At 57.1% G+C, this 13513-nt stretch overlaps 1 protein-coding gene and 1 long non-coding RNA gene across 2 annotated transcripts in view; one reads left to right on the top strand and one right to left on the bottom strand.

The window, feature by feature from the left end:
* Window positions 1–29: 29 nt before the first annotated feature.
* On the top strand, window positions 30–7249 carry LOC121104911. Its single transcript, XR_005837259.1, has 2 exons — window positions 30–341; window positions 6625–7249. It is a non-coding gene; the product is annotated as an uncharacterized LOC121104911 (long non-coding RNA).
* A 3665-nt stretch (window positions 7250–10914) lies between these two features.
* Window positions 10915–13513, bottom strand: part of CD7 (CD7 molecule) — a 3140-nt gene continuing 541 nt past the window's right edge. The window contains exons 2-4 of the mRNA XM_008693873.2: window positions 12557–12871; window positions 12185–12315; window positions 10915–11397 (exon numbers count right to left, since the gene is read on the bottom strand). Coding sequence (XP_008692095.1) covers window positions 11290–11397; window positions 12185–12315; window positions 12557–12871 — 554 coding nt within the window. The 3' untranslated portion in view covers window positions 10915–11289. The remainder of the gene's footprint in view (window positions 11398–12184; window positions 12316–12556; window positions 12872–13513) is intronic.

The following is a 13513-nucleotide window of genomic DNA, read 5'->3' as shown; positions in this document are numbered from 1 at the left end:
CCCCCCCCCCCCCCCCGCAATGTGAGCAAGGTGGAGATGAGCCAGGCTTTTCAGTCTGGTGTTGGAGCTGCAGGGAGCCCTGAAGAGAAATGGCCTAGTGGGGGGGGGGTAGCATGTGACAGTGGCACTGGAGCCAAGAGATGCTTCTGGGCAGGGGTCCCGCATCTTGAGAACCGACCTGGGACACACAATGTCCTGAAGGGGGGATGGGAAAGACGACCCCTCCTCTAAGTGGCCCAGCTGCGGGCGAGAAGATGTGACCAGCCTTATCATCAGGGCTCCCTGCCCAAGCTTACTGACCGGGACCAGATGTCCTCTCTGATGACGCTGATGAGGACCAGGTGAGACATCCCTGGGACCCCCATGGCGAAGATCACAGGACCACAGCCAACTTCGGGGGCTTACCCCTGCGTTTGGGGCCCTGAAGCCTGGCAAGTGACAGCCCCTTGGCAGGGGGAGGTTAAGGTGACAGAGATGGGACAATGGGCATCATACTGGTCCCTTGAGAGGCTGCAGCCTGGAGGCCCAGGTGGAAAGAGACCCACTCAGGCAGATGTGGGGAGTGAGAAGGGCGGGTGGGGGACCCCGTGGTCGAGATGGTCTCTCTCTGAACATGCTGAGAACAGTCTGGACCTCCCTGCCATGTACCATGTGCGGGAGAGAATGTGGTGGGGGGGGCCCTGATGCCCTCTGCCCCTCCCCCAGGAACCCCCGTTGCAGGGCCGAGCTGAGGGTCAGTACTGTGACCCCCATACCCCAGGCCTCCATGTCACTCGGATTGTAGCAGCATGCCTGCTTTTAAACAGCTTCACCTCACCTGGTGAGATCACTCCTGTGGGGCTTGGGGTCCCCCCCAAAAGGGTCTTCCTTCCTGGGCCTTCCACCAGGTGGGGCATCTTCTGGGCCTCGCTCTCCCGGCCCAGACTGTGGGGAGATCTGGAGCCCCCGCTCAAGGCAGTTGCCCAGCAGCTGTTGGGTGGTTGAGACTTTAGGAGCACCAGAAAGTTCCATCCCACCATGATGGGGTGAGGGTCTTATAGGATGGGGAGTCCTCGAAGGGGTGGAGGCTGTCCCAAGCATCAGGGGCAGCTGATGGAGGCCCCAGACCAGGGGTAGATGGTTTTGGGGGTTGAGAGAACACTGTCCCGGAGCTGAGTGTTTTCGTAGAACGAGAGGAGAGACAGGATGTCACATGCCTTCTGCCCACCTTTGAGAGACAGGAAGCTCAGCCTCCTGTGGTGTCAGCCTGCCGGGCTTGCAGGGTGGACCTGGCCTTGAGGAGCTGTGGGTCTGGGCCAGCTCCCCGCGGGCAGTGCTCCAGTGCCATGGGGTGCCCCTCAGGGTCACAGAGCAGGCAGGCCATCTCCCTCAGCCTCTGGGAGCTGTTCCCAGATCCCGCAGCAGCCCTCTCCATGCCCGTAGGTGATGGCCAGGAGGCTGGCTGCTGGGCGGCATGTTGGGGGCAGTGGGTACCTCCTGGCTTTGGCTAGGCTGTGGCCTGGAAGTCTCCTCAGAGACCCATGGGTCCCAGGTGGCCCCATCTTGCTCAGAGTGCCTGGGGACCCCAGTGTCCAGCTGGTTGATCTCTTGTCATAGCAGACATTCCCTCTCCCCCAGAGCACTAGCTTTGGGGACAGGATGGCTCCTAGGAGCCCACAACGGGGTCTCTTCGCCCCATCCCCAGGTCTTCTGGTATCTTCCTCTGTGGTCCCCAGGGAAGCTTTATCTTTGACTCAGGAAGCCCTGAGACTGTTCTGAGCTGCGTGCACAGAGAGGGGGGCAGGCGGCTGCTTGCGTGCAGGCCCTGGGACCTGAGGCCCAGTGTGCGGACTGCCCTGGCCATCTGCTGTGTGTCACTGGCTTTCTCCGTTCCCGTTCCCTTTTGTCAAATGGGAAGATGCCACCCCCCTGCAGGTCTTCATCCTAACCCTCCACAAGCCCTGAGGCTGCTCTGGTCTGAACGGTGGGGGCAGTGCTCCCAATGCTTGTCCAGCTGGGACTGTAGGACCCGGCAGCAACTCCCCGCTTCCCCGGGTGTTTAGGGTCCCTCCTTCCCGGGCCATGCATCCAGTCGCCTCACTGACTTCTCCGTGGCAGGGTTGGCTTTGTTAAAGGGGGTGGCAGGGCCCTGTGGTTGACAGAAAGGAGCAGGGGCAGGCGCAGGGTGCGGGGCGGGGGTGTGGGCCCCAGGGGCTATGGGAGCCCCAGGCTGAGGGGTGTCCCCCGAGCAGGCAGACCACCTGCCCATGGCCAATCCGTCCCCTGGGAGACCAGGAAGGCTTGGGGAGGTCCTGGACGAGGTCCACCCAATAGCCGGGTGATCAGAAAGTCTGCAAAGGGATGGTGGCCCTCAGCCAGGGGACCGAGGGCAGGAAGGGAAAAGGGGAAGAAGGGGGAGGAGGGAAAGAAAAGTGGTAAAAAAAAAGGTAAGTGGCAGGTGGGGAGGGCTGGCTGAGGGCTCTAGAGGCCTGAGCGGCCTGAGCAGCAGCCAGGGTGGGGGGCCTGGGCCCACTGGGACCCCAGCTGCACCGGTGGCTGGACGCACAGGAACCCCCGGCCTATGTTGGGGCTGAGCCCTCACTGCGGGGGGGTGGGGGTGGGACTAGAGCTGGGCCTGGCTTTCAGGTGGCCGTGGGCGTTTGTTTGCCAAAGTGGTGGTGTTGGCGGTGGGGAGAAGATGCTTTATTTACCCGCTGTTACCTGATTTTGGTGTGAAACTCACAGACACCCGGATGCGGGTGCTTCTTCTGCTGTTGCCTATGTGGGTGTTAGGATTTGGAGGCCGGGGCTGCAGGCCTGACCAGAACTGGGGGCAGAGGTTAGGCTGGTGGGGGAGTTGCAGTCCCACAGCTCCTTCCGGCTCCCCCAGCAGCCCCCAGCCAGGCGGGAGCCACAGCCTTGGGGGGGCCAGGTGTCTGCAGCAGCTCAGCTCTGTGCCTGCCTGGCAGGCCGTGACGGGGCGGGTGGACTGCTCAGCAGCCCTGAGCCCTTGAGCCCTTGGCCAGGGCTGAGCACCACCGCAGTGTCCAGCTGAGGTCCTTCTCCTCTCCAGGACGTCTGGTTTGGGCTCTCACACCCAGAGGGCCACGACCTTCACCCCCTTCTCTTCTCGGCTCAGGCCAGCCCAGCCTTGACGTTGGCTTAACCCTCACAGGTCGGCCACAGCGTCAGGACAGAGCTTGCCCATGGCTCTCGGCCTCCTGCTCCATGCACTGCTGTCCTGAGCTGGTTCACAGCCCGCTGCCCCCGTCCCCAGCCAGAGGGACCCTGTTATCCTCTCGGTCGGGTCACGTGCTCCCGGCCCTCCCAGACTGAATGTGTGGCCTGGCTCCCCGTCCTCTGCGCCACCTGTCCTACCTTCCCCTGTCCCTGCACCCTCGCCTCTCACCTCCAGCCAGGTTCCCAGACACACGAGCTCCCACCCAGCACCTCCGGCCTCTCGACCCTTGCCTGGACATTGTCTCCTGGTGTCCCCACACCAGCCCCTTCAGCACGGCAGCCCCCTCTGCTCCCTGCCCCTGGAGGCCCTTCCTGCACCCTGGCTTTCTGACACCTGGAGTATTCCCTTCGGATATCCCTCCCGTCTCCCCGGGAATGCCGGCTCCTCGGGGACAGGGACTGGAGTTCGTTTAGTTGCCCCCGTACCCTGCGCAGAGTGGCCACTGGGTCAGCATTGCTGGGTGGACGTAAAAGTCAGTCACTCACGTAGAAGGACAGCAAACCGCACGGTTCCACGTGTGGACCCCCACACCGGTCTCGGCCACACGGTCATCCACGGGGCACGGCCCAGTCCGTGGCTCCTGCGGTGCGCCCAGTGCCCCTTAACTGGGTGTCCCCGTCCCTGCGGGGCCCAGAGCTAACCCCGCAGCAAATCTGCTGTGTAGCAGGCTGCAGACCCCCACGGTGGGGGGTCAGCTCAAACCCCACAGCGGACCCCCAGGGAAGCTTCGGGACGTCTGCGACCTGGGGTCAGTGCTGCCCCTCAGCCCCCTGGACCCCACCTCGCCTCCTGCCACAGAAATGACCACCCCGCTTTACAGTGCCTAGAGGCTGTGCGTGGGGGCAGCGTCTCCAGAGGCCGCCCCGCCGCCGCCCCAGGCAGGCGTGCGTGCAGCTCCCGACCCTCAGGCCTCAGCCCTGCCGTTCAGACGTGCTGTGCACTTTGCTGAAGACGCTCGCACCGCAGTGCTGCAGACCCCGTCTCCTTCCACTGTGCTGCTGTCAGGCGGCCTCGGCTTGGCCTGGAGCCCCTCTGGAGCCTGGCTAGGGCCAACTTGATCTGGGCGTACATGATTTGGCTTTAGTGGGGTCTACTCAGGGGCATGCAGTCTCTCCAAGAGCAAAGAAGTTTTTGCTATTTGGGAGGGGGATGGTATACTGGGGTGAATGGTGCTCCCCTCCAACCAAAATCCATGACCACACAGAACCTGTGAATGGGACCTCATTCGGAGATTAGGGTCTTTGCAGACATAGTCAAGTTAGGATGAGGCCATGTTGGATGGCCCTAAATCCAGTACAACAGTGTCCTTGCAAGAAGAGAGACATGTGGACACAGGAGGCGCCGGGGAGACGTCCACGTGGTGACAGAGGCCACAGACCACGGAATGCAGATCGCAGGCAGCCGCCAGCAGCGGGACAAGCCTGGAGCACGTGCTCCCTCAGATCCTCCAGGAGGAGCCAACTGTCTTGATTTTGATATTCTGGCCTCCAGAATTGTGAGAAAATAAATTCCCATTATTTTTTTTTTAAGATTTTATTTATTTGACAGAGAGAGACAGCCAGCGAGAGAGGGAACACAAGCAGGGGGAGTGGGAGAGGAAGAAGCAGGCTTCCAGCGGAGGAGCCTGATGTGGGGCTCGATCCCAGAACGCTGGGATCATGCCCTGAGCCGAAGGCAGATGCTTAACGACTGCGCCACCCAGGCGCCCCTAAATTCCCATTATTCTAAGCCACCAAGTTTGTAGGATAGTGTTTCGGCAGGGGCAGGGAAGAACACTGATTTCTCCCAGGCACACCTGCTGCTCCTGGGCCAGCTCTGCGACCCGGGTGGGAAGAGTGTGGGCAGGAGGGCTGCCTGAGAGGTGCCTGTGTCCTCCAGAGTGCCGCCCTGCTGGCGGAGGAGCAAGGTGTGAAGTGTATGGGGTGGGACGTTGTTGGCGAAATCTGGGTGCTCACCGTGCCTGTGAAAACACATTTCCATGTCCAGGACAATGCTTCACGAGGAGCCTGGCACAATTGTAACCCTGCCATCTCCCTTTTTCTTGATGAGAGTCTTGAAAAATAGAATTTCCCGGAATGCCTGTGTTTGTAGGGAGCCAAGGCACATGTTCTGTGCATGCTCAGCGGGCCAAGCACGTCCTGGCCCGTACCCTGCTTTAGATAAGACGGCATTTAAACTCTGTGCTCTCTCACGAAATGGCATCACAAAACCCTGGTCATCTGAAGAGGAGGCCAAAGAGGAGGCAGTGAAATTACGTAGCAAGAAACACAGTGGTTGGTGGTGTCCATTAATTTAAAAATATGATTTCCTGGATGGTTTGGATGCTTTTTGAAATTTGTGATTTCTTTGCTCATCCTGAATATTCACCTTGGTACCTGAATTTTACCCGTGATTTCGTTTGTTTCTGGAGGGAGCCCCTCTCAGTCTGCACCGGCTCAGGTTCCACTGGGCTGGACGTGCTGCTTTTCCCTGGGAGCACTGACACCGCCCTGTGTTTCCACCTGTACCCAGGACCATGTGTAAGGCTGTCTCCCGAACCACACCCAGGGTGCAGGGGGACAGGGTGAGGACTCGGGTGGAGCGCAGGCATGTGGCCACATGGCCCTCAGGCTGGGCCGTGATAGGGGTCCCTGCAGACTGTCCGGGGGACCTCACAACCCTCTCTGCACCTTCTCAGTGTGCAGGGCCGAGCTCATCAGGGCACGCTCTCCTGGCGTGTACCCGTGCCCTCCCTGCTCTCCCACCGGCGGCGTCTTGAGGTTCAAACGCACCATCCTACGCATCCAGTCAAGGTGAAATGTGCACTCCTACTTTGTGGGTGCGTGTTTGTAATTCGTGGAGAGAGTGTTGGGCCTGTACGCCTCATTCTGTTTCTGTTTCTGCTCAGAACCCGATGACAGTAAATGATCATTAAAAACAAAGTCTCACCTGTGGTTTGTACTTGATGAGTGTGGAGTATTGATCAGTGGGACGATTCAGGTACGAAGGGGCGCACTAACCTCAGGTTGAAATGGTTGATTGTCAGCTTCTCCCAGTGCTGTCATTCCTGGCTTTACATATTTTTCTGTTTATTTTTAGGTTCCTATGTATCCACATTGGTTCTATAGTTTCGTTCTACTGTTGCTTTTACCGGTATTTCTATTTTGTCAGAAAATACGATTGATAATTCCAGCTTTCTTTTGGTTCATGCTTGCCTTTTATGTTTTCCACTCTTTTATTTCCAACCTATTGGTGTCTTTTTGTTTAAAGTGTTGTCTCTTGCAGACCATATGTTGTTGAATCTTTTCTTTTAAAACCAGTTTGACACTATCTTTTAATTGGCGAGTTTGACCCATTTACATTTATTGTGAAAGTGTTTATTGTATAATTATTATTTTAAAAGATTTTATTTATTTGTTTCACAGAGAGACACACAGCGAGAGAAAGCACAAGCATGGGGAGCAGCCGAGGGAGGGGGAGAAACAGACTCCCCGCCGAGCAGGGAACCCGACGTGAGGCTTGATCCAGGACTCCAGGATCATGAACCAAGCCAAAGGCAGACGCCCAACGGACTGAGCCACCCAGGTGCCCTGATATAATTAGTCTAGGTGTAAGTCCTGCTATTGGGACTAATTGTACTTGCTGTTAAGTTGGTTTATTTTGTCACCTCATTTCATGTTTTCTATTTACTGCACGTTCTTTGAATTCATTTTTTTCTCTTTTCCTGTTTCTGCTGGGCAGCTCTTTCTGCTGGTTTCTGTACTATGTTCTGTTTGGGTTCTCACTGCGGCTGCCCTGGACCCCCTTCCTGTTCACTTACACAGACTGATTTCTTAACCTTATCTTCGTCTGCGTCCTCCTTCTGACGAGATGGATGTCTCATTGTGTTCTCATGGCCTTTCATCTCCACCCTCCCCATCTCGTTGCGCTGGTATTATCTACAGTTTTAGTTCTAGACTGTTACATAGATCGCACGTAGATTGTAGATTGTAAGCTTATTTTCTTTAGTCATTGTTTTTTGGACAAAAGTAAACTCACTTGTTATTTCCGTCTTTTTTTCTCATGTAATGTTTCCTGTGTTTGGGTCTTGTTTATTTGAACACTGCCTCCAAGAGTGATTCCAAAGTCAGTTCTTGATGGAGTGTCTTAAGACCTTATGTGCCCAAGAAGATCTTTATTACCTCCTTACACTGACACGGTAACTTAACATTTCAAGTACAAGTTATCTTCTTTCAGTAGTTAAGGGTATTATTCCATTTTCTTCTTGAATTCGGAGTTGTCTCTGAGGAATCTGATGTCACCTGAGATTTGGGATTTCTCTCTTGCCCCCAGAATGTGTGGGTGCAGGCTTGCCTTCTCCCTCTCCCTCTGCTGGCGGGCTGTCTGCAGCCCCTTTACTGAGAGTCTCACCATGCTCTGCCTCTAGGGCTCTCACTGCCCTGTCTCCCTTTCTCGGGTTTCCTTGGGTAAGTTTCTCCTCTACTGCCCGTGTCTCTGAGAGCTTCTTTCCTTCTCTTCTCCTTCTGGAGATTTCCTCCCCTGGATCTCCCCTCCCTCTCCTGCTGCTCATTCTATCTGTTATTTCTTGGGTCAAAATTATGGTTTTATTCCTGATCTTCCCAAGTAGATGTTTTGATGACTGTCCTCTGTGGGCGTCCATTACTCTATCCTTGACTCTGGTGTTGTTTGGCCCTGTCCCCAGAGGTGGACGTGGCCCAGTTGGCCGGGTGTCTCCTAATGATACGAGTATCAGGCCACGAGTCTCGAGGTGGTCTGGTTTGGTCCAGGGTTGTGGGGCAGGCCAACCTGCAGTGCGGAGGGGTGAGCCCATAGGCAGGCTGAGACCCCACCCCTCAAGATGCCCCTCCTGCCATGTCAACCCCCTCCCTGTTGGCTGCCCTCCCTGGCTAGCTCCTGTGTTGGGAACAGCTTTCACGGGAGGCTCAGTGGCCGTCCTCTGGCTTTGGAGGCCAGTGTGGGAAGGAGCCAATGCCCTGTGGTGCATGTTTCCACTGTTTCCCACTGCACTCAGCCATCCTGTTTCTCCAAGTGTCAAAGCTCCCTGCCCCTCTGTGGCCTGGGGATGGAGGCTATTCCTTCAAGTTTTGCTTCTCACTGTCAGGGTCCTTGCTTCCACCTTCTGTGGGCTCAGCCCACACCTGCATGGTTGACAGAGCATTTGCTCTGCGGAGGCCTATTCTGAGGGTTTATCTGTGGCATTCTGTCCACATGGCACCCTACCAGGTAGGGCAGCCATTGTCCCCATCTTACAGATGAGGAATTTGAAGCCCAAGAGGCTCAGGCACAGAGGAAGACGGTGGGGAACCAGGACTCAGACAACGCTCAGGCTATCTGTCCTGAGAGGAATAAACCAGGCATATTTAAGTATCTGTCTGTCTGTCTTTACCTAACACGCCCAGCACACAGTGATGCTCGATAAGGGTCAGGAGCCGTGAGGGACACGGAAGGGGAACCCAGCCCTGCCCCTCACATCCCCACAGTCTGGAGTGTGGGGAGAGAAGCCGCCGGTAATGGGACAATCGTGAGCGTGGAGGATGGAGGGGGATGGTGAGGAGGGTGGAGGTCCGAGGGGCACAGCCTCTGGTTGGTGGGGTGGGGTCAGGCCGAGACTGCCTCAGGTGACAAGGGCCTCTGGGGGCAGGCTAGAGGCAATGTCTTTCATCTACAGGAAGTTGCTTCAGAAGGGTGGGGAGTGGGGAAAGGGCGGAGGCACCTGGGAGCTGACGGTCAGGGGCAGTGGAAGCCAGTCCGGCCTGGCCTGGAAACCACAGAGCCCTACTCCTGAAGAGAGTGTGGACCCCACACCCCTCATTTATGGAGGGGAAGTTGAGGCCCAGAGAGGCGGCACTTGTCCAAGGCCATGCTGATGAGTGGTCAAGAGTGGGGACCAGAAGCCAGCAGGCAACTGATAGACACCTGCTGTATATCTGGGGCTGCAGGGCCGCCTGCAATTCCTCTGGACGATCCCTGGGATGCGGGGACACCAGGACGTGGTGTCTCTGTTGGTCTTCCTGACTGCCACTTGGGTCCCAAAGGCAGGTCCCTGGTGCCCTCCACAAACACCACTGAGATCATGTTTCAAGTCGCCTACCCCAAGCCCGAGGTGTCCTGGTGACTCCACGCCTTGGAGAACACACATCCCACTACCCAGAGAGAACCAGTGTCAAACCCCTGTCTGTTCTTCCGTTCTGGACATGAGCATAAACAACCGCACATGCCCGTCTGTGCTTTTTCAACACGGGGTCACGCGTGCTTTCCACACCCGACGCCGCTTTAACGCTCGCTGTATGGCTGCACCCACCGTGCTGCATACGGCACTTCTCTTTCTTGGACATGCAGACCATCTCTGCGTCGTATCAAAAGCAAGGAGTGGATATGACTGTGATTGTGTCTCTTGCCCAAAGATCATTTCCCGAAGACGCAATTCTAGACGTGGGATTTCCAAGTAAAAGGAACATGCTACTTTTGATCTTTGATCTTTGCAAACCCAGAGAGTGGGTGAAGGGTTATCTCATTTCAACTGATATCTCATTGATAGCTAGCAATTTGAATGGTTTCCTGTTTTTCCTGCTTATCACTCATTTTTTGCTATTTGTACATTTTTATCCAAGTTTTTGTTTTTTTTCTATTGATTCATCTTTATAAACGAAGCATATTAACCCTTGTTCTGTAATTTATTCCCCCCCCCCAGTTTGTGGATGCTTATCATGTATTTTTGTTTGTAGTGTTTTTCTTGAAGATTTTATTTATTTATTTTTAAGGATCTATTTTATTTATCTGAGAGAGAGCGCACCTGAGCCTGTGGAGGGGGAGGGGCAGGTGAGCCGGAGAAGGAGAAACGCAGACTCCCTGCTGAGTGGGGAGCCTGAGGTGGGGCTCAATCCCACGCCCCATGCTCCAGAGACCATGACCTGAGCCCAAATCGACAGTCGGTCCCTCAACCACCTGAGCCACCCAGGGGCCCCTACTGATGTATTAATGTGAGAGAGAGTGTGGGGGGGAGGGGGAGCCTGACAAAGGGTCCAATCTCAAGACCTGAGATACGACCCCTGAGGAAACCGAGTCCGAGGCTGCTGGGTCACCCAGGTGCCCCCCTGTCTGTAGTGTTTAAGAGCCGGGATTGGGGGTTTCCACGCAGTGGACTGTGTTAGTTTTGTCTTTGCAGTTTTGATGGGACATTCGAGGGCACAGGACGGGCGGGGGTGGACAGCATGGTCTGCAGTTTCTCAGCCCAGAGTCTAGGAGGACACACCACAGCTCACACCCACACGGGGGTGCCTTGTTTCCCCCCACCCCGGACAGCGAGCATGGCTCCCCAAGTTCCCACTGCCCCCCCATCCAGCATGAGCACATTTCGGGAGGGGCTCTTAACTGAGAGGCCACTGCAGCCAGCCCCCCTTCCTCTATCCCCCCTTATTCTGAGGTGGAGGCAGGGGAGGGCAGGTGACGGGCTGAGGGGTGGCTGAGAGGTGGGGGAGGGTTCCAGTCGATGTGCCCCTTCTGCAGCCCATCACAGCTCCAGGGGCTCCCCGGGGCCCGGAGTGTGGAAGCGCCCCCTTGCTCCTCTCCTTCCTCAATGGTCTCACACATAATCACACCGGCTGCAAAAGTCCTAGAAGATGTTTGGGGAGGGTTCAGTCAAGCCCTCCCCCTCGGCTCCGAGCTGGTCTAGAAATAGATGCTGGAGTCGGAAAGGGGAGAAGAGAAGCACTTTATTTCTGGCAAGCCTGGGTTGGGGACTGGGCTTCCCCTCCCTCTTGCCTCCACCAGGCCCTGAGTCCAAGTCCATCCATACAGAAGCCCCTCCTGCCATGTGAGGGGAAGGGCAGCAAGCAGCAGTACACAGAGGCTTTCTCCTTGGTGGGCCCAGGGTGCCAGAACCGCCATGCAGGGCTTCTGGAAGGCAGGAGGTAGGCAAGGAAGGCTTCCTGGAGGAGGCGCTGGGATGCCAGGAGCCTGATGGCTGCAGGGAGCTGCCTGTGTGACCTCTCTGGGTCAGGCAGTCCTCTTTGAGCTGGCCGGGGCAGAGGGAGACCTGGCAGGGCGGGGGTGGGGGGGGGCTGCCAGGCTCACTGGTACTCGTTGGGGGTAGACATCCTGTTTTGGCTTCTGTAAGACATGTCCTCGTACACCACACATGCTGAGTTCTTATCCTTCGTGCAGCACAGTTTCTTGACCTGAAAGATAAAGCCTATCCTCATTGCACAGGGTCCAGCTCATGCTGGGGCACCCTCTTTCTTCAAAGCATACCCCTTAGGAAGCTTTTTGATTCCACTTTGAAACGCTGCTGGGCTTTGGGGCCTGCGTGAAGTCAGTTCACAAGGGGCCTTGGGCAGCCCTGAGGTTTCCTGAGCTGCCCCAGGCCGGGGGTGGGGGTGGGGGGTAGGATGGGGCATGGGAACAGAGTCTAGGGGGCAGTGGCAGGGAGGTGGAGGATGAAAGGGACCTCGCGCAGGGACCTGGGGGTGGGTGGGCTCTCTCAAGGGGACGTGGAGTTCGGCAAAGGCAAGTCGGCTCCAAAGAGCTGAGTGACCAGGACAGAGCTGACCACTTCCTGGCACCTGTCTCTGTCAACCCCCCACTGCATGTTCACACCTGCTTACACCATTCTCACACCTACAGACTCACACGCACATGTGCACATACTTGCACAAGCACACACATGCTCACATGCTCACACACATGCCTCTCCGTGCTCTCTGAACGCCTCCCTGGACCCTCCTCCTGCCCCTCAATGTCTGGCATCCACCTGGGCCCATGCCCGTCCCTGCTCATGGCTCCGGTTCTTGGGTTTCCCTCCCACCTTGGACTCTGCCTCTGAGCCCTCAGAACTCCCAGGGACCCTGATGAGGGGATGGGTGGGTCCTGCGGTTTCTCTGGAGCTTAACCCTCTCCTTCCCTCCCTGCTTTCTTAGAGGAGCTGGCTTATAGGGACACAGGTGAAATTTGGGGGTTCACACTGACCTGTGTCTTCCTCAGCACACATACCGCCCCTATCCCCAGCCCGAGGAAGAAGCAGCTCACAGCCAGGACCACAGGGAGGGCAGAGGCCAGCTGAGCCTTTTGGCACGAGTCTACCTCTTGGGACACCTTGTCTGTGAAGAGGAGTAGAGAGGCACGTGGCAGGTGATGGGTTCCAGGAGAGCCTTCGGGGTCCACGGACGGGCTCTGGAGTGGGGGGTGGGCAATCCAGGGTGCTTCCTGGAGGCAGTGGGCTCAGGCTGGAAGGAACAACTCAAGCAGGTGTAGAGGACACTTCTGGGCAGACAAGGGCAGGTGGAGCCTGGCCTGCCCAGCAGGTGGGTGCAGTGGGTCCCAGGGTAGGCACGTTCCTACCTGTCACCACCACCAAGGTGCCAGGGCCCCAGACCACGTCGTCCATGACCGCCTGGCAGGCGTAAACGCCAGTGTCAGACAGCCGCAGGTGGCTCAGGGTGACGGTCAGGTTGTGCTGCAGCCCGGAGAAGCTGATACGACCTCGGAAGTGCTCATCTACGGTGGGCTGCTTCTTGTCTTCATAGTAAATCACACTCGTGGGCTTCGGCCACCTTTGCTTCAGGTAGACCCCGGACAGCGGCCGGCTGGTGGAGCAGGTGATGTTGATGGAGCCCCCCTCTGGGGCAACAGTGTAGGGGGGGGACTGCCACAGCTCTGCAGGAAGGACCCCCTGCTGTCACCTTGGGCCTGGCCAGAGGGGAGGAGCCCTCCTCTCTGCAGGGGACGGTGGCGGGACAGAGGGGCCCTGGGACAGCCCACTGTGGCCGTGTCACCACAGTGAGGCATCTTGCCCTGGAGCAGCCCCAGCGGCCACCCCAGTGGCCGTACAGGAACGCTGATGGGGCCACACCGGGGGCCCGCTGTCTGTGACCACTCCCCACGCTGGGTCCCAGGGGAAGTTCAGGCTGCAGCTTCTTCCTTCCAAAGCAGCTGGTTTTTCACTGGGCAGCTCTTATCACTTCTCCCCGCCCCTGCCCCTTCTCCCTCTCTTAACAGACTGCACCCAAGACAGCCGGAGGGGCTGTGCTGTCTCCTCTCCTTCCATTGCTGGCTGCCTCACTGTCCCCATCATTTCCAGGCACCTAGAGCTGGTGGTTCTGTGGTGTGGGCACATCTTTGCTTGTCTGAGGGACACTCAGAAATGTCCCTGTCTGCCCAGCTGAGGCCCAGCAGGACTGGCTTCCTGGTGCAAACATGAACCCTCTTCAATGTAATCCAACATCAGCTTCTCAGCAAGCTAAATTCTGGAGCTTCTTTTTTCTTTTCTTTTCTTTTTTTCCTGCTGAGTGTCTCCCC

Source organism: Ursus maritimus, unplaced genomic scaffold (genome assembly GCF_017311325.1).
Source record: "Ursus maritimus isolate PB19 unplaced genomic scaffold, ASM1731132v1 scaffold_24, whole genome shotgun sequence".
Classification (NCBI taxonomy): Eukaryota; Metazoa; Chordata; class Mammalia; order Carnivora; family Ursidae; genus Ursus; species Ursus maritimus.
The sequence above is the reverse complement of the archived record's forward strand: the minus strand, read 5'-3'. Positions and strand labels throughout refer to the sequence as shown.